At 52.5% G+C, this 14,122-nt stretch overlaps 1 protein-coding gene across 1 annotated transcript in view; it reads left to right on the top strand.

The window, feature by feature from the left end:
• The first annotated feature begins 135 nt into the window (after window positions 1-135).
• The window catches only part of Xxylt1 (xyloside xylosyltransferase 1), a 116,458-nt gene continuing 102,471 nt past the window's right edge, over window positions 136-14,122 (top strand). Inside the window, exon 1 of the mRNA XM_021209669.2 lies at window positions 136-682. Within this exon, the coding sequence (XP_021065328.1) occupies window positions 218-682 (465 nt within the window). The 5' untranslated portion in view covers window positions 136-217. The remainder of the gene's footprint in view (window positions 683-14,122) is intronic.

Genomic DNA, 14,122 nt, shown 5'->3' with positions numbered 1-14,122 from the left:
CTGGAGTGTAATCCCTCGGAATTTAGGACCTAGCGGCTGCGAAGCCTGCTCTGGCCCCGCCTTTTAGGTATCCACGCTCACGATTGGCTCCGGGCAGCGCGGCCCCGCCCCCTCCATGGCCGCGGCCGTAGAGTGTTGCTCTGAGTGGGCCCCGCTGCTGGGACGCCGGCTCCGGCGCGTGGGCCTCCTCCGAGGCGGAGCTGCGTGCGCTCGGGCCATGGCGCGCCTGGGCGCGGTGCGCTCGCACTACTGCGCGCTGCTGCTGGCCGCGGCGCTGGCGGTGTGCGCCTTCTACTACCTGGGCTCGGGCCGGGAGACCTTCTCCAGCGCCACCAAGAGGCTGAAGGAGGCCCGCGCCGGGGCCGCCGCGCCCACGCCGCCGCCCGCGCCCGAGCTGGCCCGGGGCTCCGCGGCGCCGGCCTCGGGGGCCAAGGCCAAGAGCTTGGAGGGCGGCGTGGTGGTCCCGGTGGACTACCACCTGCTGATGATGTTCACCAAGGCGGAGCACAATGCGCCGCTGCGGGCCAAGGCTCGGGTGGCGCTGAGCTCCCTGCTGCGCCTCGCCAAGTTCGAGGCGCACGAGGTGCTTAACCTCCACTTCGTGAGCGAAGAGGCCAGCCGCGAGGTGGCCAAGGCCCTGCTGCGGGAACTCCTGCCGCCCGCCGCCGGCTTCAAGTGCAAGGTGAGCGGTGGGTGGCCCGGGTCTGTTCTCTGAGCTGTCACCGGCATCTCCGGTGGTGAGCGCTGTCCGATTCCTGTGCCCGTAGCCTGTCCGTCCAGTTTCCTCCGCCCTGTCTTGCACTTGCTCGTCCCGCGTCCTGGAGACCTGGTCTGGGGGCGTGTCCTGGAGTCAGATGAGCCGGGATGGCTCTGCAGTGTTAACTAGTCCCTCTCCCGCTTCATTCTTCACTGTTTCCTGAAAAATCAGCCTGCCTCATTTCGCTAGCTTCGCAGAGTTCCTAAGAAGTGCCGTTACAGTCTACGCTTCTAATATTCTTTGACTTCTGAAAATGGAATTGTTCCTTTTGAAGGCTGACCAATAGTCATTCTGAGCTGTATCTTCCGGTTAGGATCTTGGGGAGGCCTCTAGAAATATCGGGGTTAAACTGGTGTCTCTCAGTAGTATTCCGGGGGAAGCCATCTCGTGTCCTCTCTGTGTCCTTTTCCCTCTTGCTCTTAAGGACATGAACCAGTTAGATAAGCCACAGGTTCCTCCTGGAGAGGAAGTAAAAGCCCCAAGATGTACAGATAGGAGCCGATCAGCCTGGCTTCCTAGCAGCCCCCTCCTCTTCCGTCTTCTGATTTATCACCTGCCTCTGCTTGCCCAGGATTGGGTTCTTGACCGAATGTGCTCTTACGCTCATCAACTCGCTTGCCCTGTTGTGACCCAGTGGTTGTACAGAGGGGGCCCAGAGTCTGATTATTGGGTAAGAGGGGTAGATGGTCTTTAAGGATGGATCCTGGTGTTGGTGGAAGACATTGAGGCAAGAGCAGCATTCCTTGTGCCTGTACCTAGCTTGGTGACAAACTGGAGCTGCTGCCAGAACCGTGCTGGGTTCAGGGGTCCAAGGCAGTTTTGTGTTGACTACAGAGTCTTGTCCCAGTTGCTTGGTGGAGCTCTTCCTTGACTCTCATAGCCAAATGACGTCATGTGGCTATGTCCTCAATTTCTTTTGATTTTTCGTCTTGTTATGGAGACCAGACTAGCCTTGACCAGTCTTTTTCTGCCTTTGTCTTTGGAGTGCTGGATGACAGGTGTGCATAGCTGTGGCTGGAAATATCCTACCTGTATTGATTTTTTTTTTCTTTTTTGATCTCACTCGGCAGTCTAAACTAACCTGGGAACTCATTGTGCGGCTCAGGCTGGCTCAAACTCGTGCCAGCACTCCTGAGTGCTCCGCCATTTGTGTGTCACCACACATGGCTTCCTAACTGTATTGAGTATGGCCTGACAGAAGCTATCTTCTCTGCTCACAGTATCACTTGCTTTTCCTCTTGGGGAACCTTCCAAGCCCAAGCCTCCATGGCTTGGAGGAGCTTTCTGTTCCTGCTTTCCCTCATAGCACTGACGGTGTGGCTTATGCCCAGGACAGATGAGGACATCAGGACAGCCGCTATGGTCAGGAAAGGGTCCCTGGACTGGCACTTCCTCCTGTAGGAGGTCTACAAGGGTCTGACCAGGGCTTTGCTCTGGAGCCTGTCCTGCTTCACTTACCTGGAATCTGCAGAGGTAACCGCCTGTCCCTGTTTGATCCCCTGGACTCTCCACACTCAGGGGGGAAGGCCACAGGGCCAGTCTAGGCAGATCTTGGGTTTCTCCAGGTCCTCTTGAAGACCAGCATGCTGTGGCTACGTGCGGGAATAGCAGCTCCAGCCTGCTGTGCATTTCCAGATGTGTTTCTTCCCTTCATCCACACCGTCCAGCCCGTGTGCCTAAACTCATGCCGTTTGCAGTGTTGGAGTACTGTCTCCATTCCAAATCCTGCTCCTCTTCCAATACCATCCGCTCCCTGGAGGTGTGCGGGGGACCCACAGCTGAGGAGTATGTGTCTTCCCATTGGTACTTTCCTGCCCTTGTGCCCTACACCACCCTGCCCTGAAGCGGGCCTGGAGATCAGGCTGCTGTCTTGGAGTATATGTTTCCTGCTCTGTGGAGCCCATCCCTGATAGCCACAAGCCCTCACACAAAGCTTGATGGCAGTTGCAAATGACCTGAAGGGACTGTCACCTTTCCAGTTGAGGTGTAAGCTAATGGTTCTAACTCAACAGTTCTCAACCTGTGGGTTGAGACCCCTTTGGGGGTTCAATGATTCTTTCATTCATAGGGGTCGCCCAAGGTCATCAGAAAACACAGATACTTATATTACAGTTCATAGCAGGTGCGAATTACAGTGATGAAGTAGCAACAAACATAATTTTATGGCTGGAGGCCACCACAACCTGAGGAACTGTATTAAGGCTGCAGCCTCAGGAAGGCCTGACTGCTCTAACGGGAGAGCAGCAGGCAGGTAGAGGTTCATCAGTCTCGGGGTCGCATTGCCCCCATTGCTTATAAGTTTGCATTTCGTGAAGCTGTTAATATAATAAAAGGTACCCCTTTGTGTGGGGGTATCTTTTATTCAAGGAATCATTTCTTTCAGCACTGATTAGGTGATGAGAACTTCTTAAACAGGTCACATTAGCTAGAAGGAGCTTCAGGAACAGACGAGAGCAATGTGAAGAGACGCTTCTTCGAGGCCACTGGGGAGTGGCTGGCTTTGAGGTGGTCTGAGGCAGGAGGGCATCCTACTCCAGTTTCTCCCTTTTAAAGATGGCCTTCCCCCCTCCCTCTCTCTCTCCCTCTCTCTCTCTCCCTCCTTCCCTCCCTCCCTCTCTCTCCCTCCCTCTCTCTCCCTCTCTCTCCCTCCCTCCCTCTCTCCCTCTCTCCCTCTCTCCCTCTCCCTCCTTCTCTCCTGCTTGTGGACGTTGTACATCGTGGTGCGCACTAGGCTCCGCACCACGATGTACAACGTCCACAAGCAGTTTCCTCCCTCCCTCCTTCTCTCCCTCCCCCTCCCTCCCTCCCTCCCCCCCTTATGAGAAGATTCAGAGGATGGTTTGCTCCAGGGAATGTTATCTTGGAACAAGAGGGCCTCAGCACCCAGCCTTCTAGAGACAGCCTAGGGCTTATCCCAGCGAGAAACTGGCGCTCCCTCATGTCCACAAGCCGTAGAGCTATAGTGAGCGGCCATGTGACTTGTGTCTGTGCCCAGCATTGCCTTCCCAAGTCACCTTCAAGTGATAAGCACCAGAGACAGAGAACGTATTAGTAACCTTGGGGCTCTGCTATGGTTAATGAAATATCAGAGGAAACATTCACTTAGCCAGAAAAATCTCATTTTTGACTATTACAGCGAAAATTTCAGAATTTGTTAGCTTGTTATGTCCTGACTGAAAGTTCTTGTAACGAAACGTCTGAACCTGCTGTGTCCCAGGTACCAATGTAGATGCTGCTTGAGTAGTCCATCTTCTCCTCAGAATCACATGTTCCCTAAAAATACTAAAAATGTCCTGGGTGGTGCCCCGACCGCTGGTCCACCCTGGCCTGGGCGGTGCTTGGGATGTGCACTTAGATGGAGAGGCACAGGCGTTCCTGGGATGAGTCTGATCTCAGAGCCAGCTTAGGCTCCCTGGCCCTGGCTGCCCACCCCGGGAAGCAATGTGTCTAGCATAATGCAGCCATTCTACACCCATTGACAGCTCTCTTTCTGCTTCTGCCAACTTGGGAAGGGGTGCCTTATAATTTCCATTTAAGCTTCCTGTGCTTCCTGGCATATCCAGCCTCTGGGGCCCCTGGTGGCCAGCCTTGCTCTCCTCCCCTAGCTTATCATCTTAAAGAGGGCATTGGATCCCATTACAGATGATTGTGAGCCACTGTGTACTTGCTGGGAATTGAACTCATGACCTCTGGAAGAACAGTCAGCTCTTAACCGCTGAGCCATCTCTCTGGCCCTGCAGATTCATTTCTGAGCTCCTTCTTTGTCCCTCTGTCAAGTGGAAGCCCATACTTGTGTCAAGACTTCTGTCTTAGTTAGGATTTACTGCTGTGAATAGACACTATGACCATGGCAAGTCTTATAAAAACCAACATTAAATTGGGGCTGGCTTACAGGTTCAGAGGTTCAGTCCACTATCATCAAAGCAGGAACATGGCAGCATCCGGACAAGCGTGGTGCAGGAGGAGCTGAGAGTTCTACATCTTCATCTGAAGGCTGTTAGCAGAATACTGGCTTCCAGGCAGCTAGGATGAGGGTCTTAAAGCCCACACCCACAGTGACACACCTGCTCCCACAAAGCCACACCTCCCAATAGTGCCACTCCCAGGGCCAAGCCTATAGAAACCAGCATAGCCTCTGACCCCTGCCTCTGTATGGTTTTGCTGTAGCTCATGATGGCCTGGAACTCAAATCCTGCTGCTTTAGTCTCCTGGTGCTGGGATTATAAGTGTGTGCCCTCATGCCTACCTAAGATTTAGCTCTTGCATCGGCTTTCCTTACTGTATCACATCCAACGGTGTGTACCCGGAAAGACTGACAAGAAGCTGACTTAGACACTTTTGGACTTTTTCTCATTTAAATAGTCTGGAGGGAAGCATTTCTGACTGACACGAGAGAGACCCCCATGCAGCCATGAGGCTCTTTCTAGATCACTGTCTCACCCTCCCCAGGGTAAGCCCTTCTCGTCATGGTCCAGGACGGCTGTCGAAGCTTGAACCAGCAAATCTGTGTCGCCTTGTGTTCAGCCCAGTGTTTCTGTGGCTTTGGTTTTGGTCCAAAATCGAATGTGGACTTCCTCCGCCGATTTCTTGATAAAATAAGCACAGTGAGCAGCCATCAGAAGCGGCCACTGTTGACACCTCTGCTGGCCCTTTGTTGTCACCGTTCTGTCTGCTCTGAGCCTCTTTTCTAAAACACACCCATCTTTCCCTTCCGCTGTGTATGTCTTCTGTGGCCCGAACTCTGGGTTTCTGTGAACCGTAGCAGAAGGACAGCCCTCTGGGAACTTAGACTCTGGAGTCTTGGAAATGTGTGTGGGATGGACTCTCGACAAATAAGCAGAAGAACGGGTTTCCTGGAGAGAAGGAGTCAGGGGTGCGCAGATGCTCAGGGTGGGGACTTGGTTGTCCTGTGCAGTGGCCAGGGAAGGCTCAGGAGTAAGCAGATGAGGGAGCAGAGTCTGAGGGAAGGGGAGAGGGAACGCCCTGCAGGAGCAACTTCTTCAGAGAAGACGAGACGAGGGGGCTGAGGTACTGGTCTGCCTGGATGTTTGAGAAAGTAACTGACCTTGGTCTTGCTTGACCTTGTGGACTTGTTTGCAGTCTTTTTTTTAAAAGTCAGGATGTCCTCGTTCTTTTTTTTTTTTTTTTTTTTTAAGATTTATTTATTATTTATATCTAAGTACACTGTAGCTGTCTTCANANNCACCAGAAGAGGGCGTCAGATCTCATTACGGATGGTTGTGAGCCACCATGTGGTTGCTGGGATTTGAACTCAGGACCTCTGGAAGAGCAGTCGGTGCTCTTAACCACTGAGCCATCTCTCCAGCCCCGTTTGTAGTCTTTCTCTCCCTGCTAGAATATCCCTAGAAGGCACATATGACCTTCTTCATCTGTCAGGTTTTGGGAACCCACAAATGACACCTCCATTCCTGAGTCTAAAATGACCATTACCCCTTAGTCTGCTATATAAGCAGGACAGCCACTACACGGATGGGCCAGGGACATTGACACACACAGATACAGACACACACACACAGACACACACACACAGATACACACACACAGATACACATACACAAATACACATACACAAACACACACACACACACACACACACACACACACACCCATACACCCATCCCCTTGCCCCTACAGGACCATCATCAGCAACTCGGGCTAGGACCTCACCGTGGCCTCTGGTGGTATCACTGTTCCTCACAGGCTATTCCTCACTCCCCTCCAGTCTCCACTTCTGCCTCTCTCCTTTGTGCCCACATCCTTCTGTTTCTCTTTCTCTTCCATTTCTCTACCACCTACTTGCTCCTCTTAGTGGCTCCTGGGGTCTCTGGGTATCTTCCATATGGCACTGGGCGCGGCTGAGCATAAAATTTTTAAGATCCACATTGGAACACACCAGTACTTTGTCCTTTTTTGTATTTAGATAATATCCCACAGTGTGGATCAGCTTCCATTACAGTTATTAGTTGATGAATTTTTTTGGTTCCCCCTTTGGGCCAGCTTGCTGTGGTTACTTGCTTATATGTTTGGGGATAGACATGCTCTTAGGTCTCTTGGATAGAACCTAGGAGTAGAACGGCCAGGTTGGTTTCAAGGCAGCTGTGTTGTTGCTCGCTGCTGTAGGCAGTGTGTGGAGCTCTCCACACCCTCACTTTCTGTGGTTTTGATCTTGGTCTTTTGCTTGGTTTGATTTGCGTTTGACTTGCATTTCCTTAGTTACTATGAGGTGATCATGTGCTGATAAGGGCAGTTGGATAAATGTATTTGGCAGTATTACACACGTTAAGCTAGTTATTTTTTCTATTGTGGCAAAATACCTGATGTGGGGAGAAGGGGAGAGGTGTGTGGGAGGAGGAGAGCTTTAGTGTGGCTCATGGCCCCAGGGCTTTCAGCCTGTGGTGGTTTGCAATTGCTGTGGGCCTAAGAAGAGGCAGAGTGTGGTTCCGTGGAGGTGTGGTAGTTCTGCTTCTGGTAGTTAGAAAGGAAGCGGGTACAGGGAAGGGAGAGGGAGAGGGGAAGAGGAAGAAGATGAAGAAAAGGAGGAAGAAGATGAAGAGGAGGAGGAAGAAGAAGAGAGAGAAACAGAGAGGGAGGAGGGAGAGAGGAGGTCTTTCAAGGGCATATCCCTGGGGACCTGCTTCTTCCAGCCAGGTCCCCCCTCCTAGTTCCCCATACCTGACAGTAGCACCATGGGGGTTGTCCCATTGGTTAGGTCAGAACCCTAACACTCCCTGAAACTGTCTCCTATTATATTAATATTCCATTGTAGGGTTTTTTTTCTCTTTTCCCTTCTTTCTCCCTCACTTCCTCCCCCTCCCTCCTCCTCCCTGCTCCTTTGTCTCATCTTTCCTTTCTCAGGTAGACCAGGCTGACCCCAAACTTACTATGTAGTGAGGATGACTTTGAACTGGTTCTTCTGCCTCTACTTCTTGAGCGCTGGAATTATAGACACCTCCCCCCCCCACACACACACTTCCAGCGTTCAGAGGAGGTATTTCATATCCAACCCCCAACATTCCATTCCTAGCCCCCAAAGGTTCCTGGGCTCATACTGCAAAATCAATGCATTGGTCCATTACCCGGAGTCTTCTTAGGCACAGCTTCAGTATTCATAAAGAAAAAAGGGGTCAAAGTCTCCTCTGAGAGTTAAGGCAAACTCTTAGCTGTGAGCCCCTGGAGAATAAAAAGCAAGTTATAAACTTCCAACATATTATGGAATAGGCAAACATTCCTGTTCTGAAAGGAGAGTGGGCAAGGTAGGGGGAGCATGGAGAGGAGGGACGGGACCACAGTGACCCATGCCTGCAGGGCGGCACTTATGTCTCCTGCCCATCTCAGGCAAGTGAGGCTCATGGCATAAAGTGAGCACCAAGGTGCCTGGGAACCCTCCAGGCCATGTGATCTCTCATGTGCTTATAAAAAGATAAAGGGGTATAAGGTATGTTCTGTGGGGGTGTGGTGAGGTATGGGGAAAGGGGATGTCTCAGCGGGCCCATGCCAAGGCATCCCTTCCCCCTGAGGGACCAGCCACAAGATGACGGTATAGTATAGAATAGACTTTATTCAGGGCATGGGGAGGGGAGTTAAGAGGGTAGTACAGACGGAGAGAGGAGGGAAGGGAAGAACAAGGAAGCAAGAAAGGAGCAAGAGAGGGAGNAGGGGGCAAGCAGCCCCTTTTATAGTGGGTCAGACCTACCTGGCTGTTGCCAGGTAACTGGGGTGGAGTTTACAGAATGCTAACACCCTCTTTCCTGGCCAGCCTGTGCCTGTTACCTGTGACTTCTGGCAGATGGTTTCTGTTTTTGGTCCTCAAGATCTCAGCAGTGGTTCTCAGCCTGTGGATCTCGATCCCTTTGGGGGTCCAATGACCTTTTCACAGGGGTCACATATCAGATTCCCTGCATATCAGCTATTTATATTATAATTTATACGACAGTAGCAAAATTACAGTTGTGAAGTAGCAACAAAATAATTTTCTGGTTGAGGGTTGTCACAGCATGAGGAACTGTATTAAAGGGTCACAGCATTAGGAAGGTTGAGAACCACTGTCGTAGAGTTTCCACCGGAGCGTACAGTTTCATGTATGATCCTCTCAAGGACTGCTAGCCCCAAGTCCATAACTTGCACATTTGGTGTGAATACAAGACCAGCACCACATGGAACATGTCAACATTTGTCTTCAGCTGGAGACTTCGACCCCTTGAGTCACAGATGCAGGGCCTTCTGAGACTCTGATGGCTGAACTTGGGGGAACAGTTACCTGGCGCTTCCCGAGCAGCCGCTGGACAACCTTTCATTCCTTTAGACCTTTGAGTCCCGGGATGGGGCTGGCCACGTCCTGAGATTTCCGCCAGGTAACTCTCCTCTTGTCCTGATGCAAAGTTCTTAGTTAGGTTTTTTACAAACAGTTTGAAAACTTACTGTTTGTGGGGTGTCGGTCTGGGTGTATACACATCACAGCAGCCCGTGGAAGTTAGAGGAAAGCTTTGCTAAGTCTGTTCTCTGCACCATGTGGAGCGCAGGGATCTCCCTCAGTCTCAGGCATGAAAGCCAGGTCCTTACCTGCGGAGCCATCTTTCTGCCCTGGTTTTGTTCTGTTTTAAATGGGTCTTATTTATTCGGCTACTACACAATTTTAACCTGTTGCTAAACTCTAACCTATTCAGAAGCAGGCCTGCTTGTGGCTCCAGTTGGTGCCGTAGAATACCCAGAACACCCTGCTTTGTCCTTTCATTTGTCATTTTGAAGTTCAGCTTTACTAAAGATCTCTGGGCAGGGACAAAATGTAGCAAGTTCTGTCCTAGAGTATCCTGTGCATGGCCTAAAGCTAAGGGCTAGTGCCTCTAACTCATGACAGGGGCTGGGGAGTGTGTGTGTGTGGGTGGCACAGCATCCCGGTCTGAAGCCCCTGGACAACTGAGGGCTTTGCTATAGGCGTCTGTCCTGAGACCATGGAATCACCTGTAAGCTCTGCTTCAGTGTCCCAGGGCTTCTCAAATTTCTCCCACAAGCCACTTCCAAAGACCTGTGTGGGCCTGGGGGTCAGATGCAGTGGTGACGCCACCACATTTTCAGTGCCGATTTTCCTTAAGCTACATTTTGTCACCGAGGCAAAACACCCAAGAAAAAAACAAAAGGGGACTTAAATGGTTGTCATCAGTTTCGGAGGCTTCAGCTCCATCGACGGGGTCCAAGGTGAGGTGGAACATTATAATGACAGGAGGGTGTAACAAGGCTGCTTTCAACACATCCAGACAGCAAGGGCCACAGCCCCAGTGACCTACTTCTTATTCCGCCCCTTGCTCTAGTCCCCACCACATCCCTATAATGCCCCCAGATTATGAGTCTATGGAAAGGTCAGCTAATCCGGTGTCCAGGGTCCTGAAGGCCCTGCCTCAGGACGCTGCTTTGGGGATTTAGCGTTCAGCACAGGATGTTCATTTGTTGAGTGTCGGGCACAGTTCATATTCAAACCATAACCACCCAAATGCACTTTACAAATACAACCTCCCAACTACTTTAACTCGCCTCTCCTACCTTTAGAATCTTTAGAGACCTTTGTAGTTTGCAAAACATGGTTAGTGGGCCTCAAAATCCTGCCTTTGGCTTCTGTATCTGGCTCCCTGGGGTTGGAAGGCCCCTAGATACCTTATCTGCCCTGGGCTAGCATTCCAGTTCTTCTGTGCCTGGGTGAGTACTGGGGAGTTTATGCCAGGGGTGGCCCACGTCTCTGTCTTCTGCTTTGAGATGTGCACTAGCGGAGACCTCTGTGGAACTTCGGAGTCTCCAGTTTTCTTGCCCAGTCACATCGCACAAACCCGAGTCGTGGAGGGCCACTGTCTCTAGTTGGCCGCTGGAGGGCGCTGTGGCACCGTGTTGGTTCGCTCCGTGCCTGGCTCTTGGGTCTCCCATGAGTGCTCGCTTCCACCCACCCCACTCCCGGGCCTTCTAGAGACCAAAGAAAGGTCGCCACGTGGCCTCTCTGAGGGGTCTTTTCCTCCCTGCCCAGTGTAAACCCGGTTGATGAGACTGATTGAATGTGCTTAACGGGCGTCCGGGGCAGCCGGATCGGGCTCTCTGGTAGAAGGAGTGCGGATAGGGAGGCAGTCTGGGAGCTTAGCTGGTGCAGCCCAGCTGGCCTGGTAGTGCTCCCCAACATACCCTTGTCACCTGAGCCTGGATCCTGCTTCAGATGTGGGAAGTGTCTGTGGAGACAGGCGCTGGACCTGCCTATAGCCCTGGCTGGTCTGGCTGCAGGAGCTAACGATTGTTGGCTGACAGTGTGTTGGGATTCCAACCTCTCAGGTCCACCCCAGTCCTAGCCGGTGCCGCTGGCCTGTGGGCTGGGGGGGCCCTGATTCCCAGGCCTCCGGCACCCACATTATGCCCGTACACCACAGCTAGCAACCCAGCTGCTTCCTCATGTCCTCTCTGCTTAGAACCTTGCGTTGTCCCTGGCCACTCCCACTGTTCTGTGAGACTTTCAGGACCTGTCAGATGGCCTGGCCTTCATCATCTTCCCAGGCTGCAGAATCCTTGACCTAAGGGCCCCACCTCGGGAAGCAGCGCTACCTGTTCAGAACAGCTGAGCCAGGCCATGTCAGCTGGTGTCATGTTAAATTAATGTGCTCCAAATGGAAGCCATTTGGTTCATTTATTGGGGGTGATTACTGTTTAAAAGCCCCAATTAAGCAATCCTCTCTGGTGGAATGAAGTGCCAGAGTCTGGCATCTGTTACCCTGCCCAGGAGGCCTCAGGCTGGGAGAGGTGCCCCCCTCTGTGCCCTCCTCCCTTCCTGGTCTTCTCAGATCCTGTAGCTGGGAGCACTGTTTCTCACACTTGTTCACTGCCCTTTCTGCCCCTGTCTATCCTGGGTCCTCCAGGGAAATGCCTCAGGCAATTGTGTGGTTTGGAGCCTGGGACCTGGGTTCAAGTCCAGTATGTGACATTTGGGACCAGCTGCCCTGGGTGTAAAAGTTCTGAGCCACCACTCGTGGCTTCCTCTTCCTCGTGGTATGGTCTTCCAAGAAGTCTGTGGGAGAGAGCTGCAGTGACAGCACAGGCCCTACCTGGCTCTCAGCAAGTGAGTGCTACATTGGTGGCTGCTACTTGGGGTTCCTGCGTAGGTGGGAGAGAGCAGGCTCCTTCTCAGCATTCTAGAAGGCGTAGACACTTGGAGGGTGGTGCGGTGAGCCTGCACTAATAGCACTTGCCCAGGTTTGCTTCAAGGACCCTTGTGTTAGTTTGTGCCCTCCACAGTCTCAGTACAGTGTACCTTCCTGTCTGCTCCCTACCCCCATTCCAGGGCACCGCTTGCTTGCCCTGAAGCAGGAACTGGGTGCTTTACTGGATACTCTTGTATCCTTGCCTTCTCCTGTGAGTACTAATCAGGCTGATGAGGTGAGAGGGGCGAGGGGAGAAGAGGGCATAGACTGTCTGCCATAGACACGTGTCTTTGCTGCTAGAAGGAAGAGGCTCTAATCTTAACCCCTCTTGTGTCCCCTCCGAGCCCGCAGCCTGCCTACCTGGTGCTGGCTGCAGGCTCTGAATGTCCTCCTGCTATTCCGGAGTCAGTGGGAGAGCCGAGGTCTGTGCTTGCTCTGCCTCGAAGGCAGTGTGGACAGACTTGCTGCATCCGTGAGTGTGACTAGCTTCTAGGAGCTCCGTTGGAACTCTGGGGAACTAACAGTTGACAGGCGAGGCTTGCTTTACCCCCTCTCGGTGTCTTTCAGGTTGTTTTCTTGGTCTAATTGCACACAGATCGTGATAGTGGAGGACTGGATAAGTATAAACTGCCAGTGATTGAGAAGGTCATGCCACCAGAAGCCCCGCGCTCTCCCATGCTCGCAGGCATGCTCACATTCCCTGCTCCTGCCCACTTCAGGTGGGCTCGGGCTTCACACTTGGTGGCTCTCTCGGTACTGGATGCGTGCGTGCGTATGTATACGTTGGGGGGTGGGTCAGTGAGACCTGACCAAATGGTCAGCTTGGTGGGGTCCTGACCAAGATGCAGTTCTAGAAGGGATTCACTGCTGGGTACCCAGGTCACCTGCACAAGATCAGGCATGATGCTAATTTGGCTTTGGTATCCCAGGCCACCCTTGTCTGAGGGACTTGAAGACAAAGCAGGGGATTCCTGGCGTGCTTGGAGCTTCTTGAGGGAGCAAGGGCCTTGAGGATGCCAGTGATGGTGATTGGAGAGAAGGGGGCAGAGGCCACTGGGATGGTAGGCCCTTTACTCCTCTGCCCAGCAGAGGTCAACGGGTCGTGGGGTCAACCTGGTTGAGGGAATGCTTGCTGCCAGGGCTAGCAGATCATCCAGCAGCAGGGAGGGGCAGCTGTAGAGACTGTGCCCAAGGGTGCCTGGCTTGCATGCAGTTCTGCCTGCCCAGCTTCTGGAGGGATCACTTCACACCCCTGTGCTTGGCTAGAAGCTTCCTCTCCTGAATCTGTCCAACCCCCTGCTCTCTGTAGTCCTACACCCCCAGGAGGCTGGGTTTTTAGTGTGGGGTCCCACCCAGCTCTCACACCCCATATCCATCAGTCCCTCTCCCCTCCCCCTGGTATGCTGAACCTGGCCTCTTTGCCAGCTACTAGAGTTCAGAACTGGCTCTTATGTCTGTCTTCATGGAGGAATGTGGGCTCAGGGCAGGTAGAATGGGCTGCAGGGGTAGATGCAGACAGGTGGGCAGTGAGGGTGAGCTGTGACCTGCCTGGGGCTACAAGAAGTGAGGGGCTGCTGGGTGTCACTCACTGATGGTCTGTGAGCACTATTTCTAGGCATATGGGATCATGCTAATCAGAAGTGCTCCCAGTTGACATCAGCTCTCCAGTAGAGGCTGTCCCACCTGAGACCAGCTAGGATGGGTCATGGTGTTTTAGAGATGTCTTTCTAGGTATTTGAACCCCACTGCCCCTCCTTGCATCGTTATGAAGAAATCCCGAATACTCCTATTGTCTCTCTTACTGTAAGAACTAGGGAAGTTCCTAATCTGCCCCGAGCTTGTGCTGGCACATCCCTGGCTGGCACGTCCCTGGTGTCAGCCCCTGCCCTCATCTCAGACGTCGGTCAGTGGGTAGGGCCGGCCCAGGATGCGCATGCAGTGAGAGGTCAGGTCCTTCTCTTCTGGTTTTCTAGTGTGTCTGAGCTTTAGCTTCTCACCTGTAAGTGATGGCTTAATTACCTTTCCATCACAGTAACAAACTAACAGATATTCAGTCTATAAAGGGAGGTTTATTTGTTTGTTTATTTGAACTGGAATTGCATCTAGGGCCTCTTGCATACTAGGCAAATGCTCTACCATCAAGTTATATTCTTAGCCCACCAAGGATCATTTTAGATAACTG

The sequence above is a fragment of the Mus pahari genome, chromosome 12 (assembly GCF_900095145.1).
Source record: "Mus pahari chromosome 12, PAHARI_EIJ_v1.1, whole genome shotgun sequence".
NCBI classification, from domain to species: domain Eukaryota; kingdom Metazoa; phylum Chordata; class Mammalia; order Rodentia; family Muridae; genus Mus; species Mus pahari.
The sequence above is the reverse complement of the archived record's forward strand: the minus strand, read 5'-3'. Positions and strand labels throughout refer to the sequence as shown.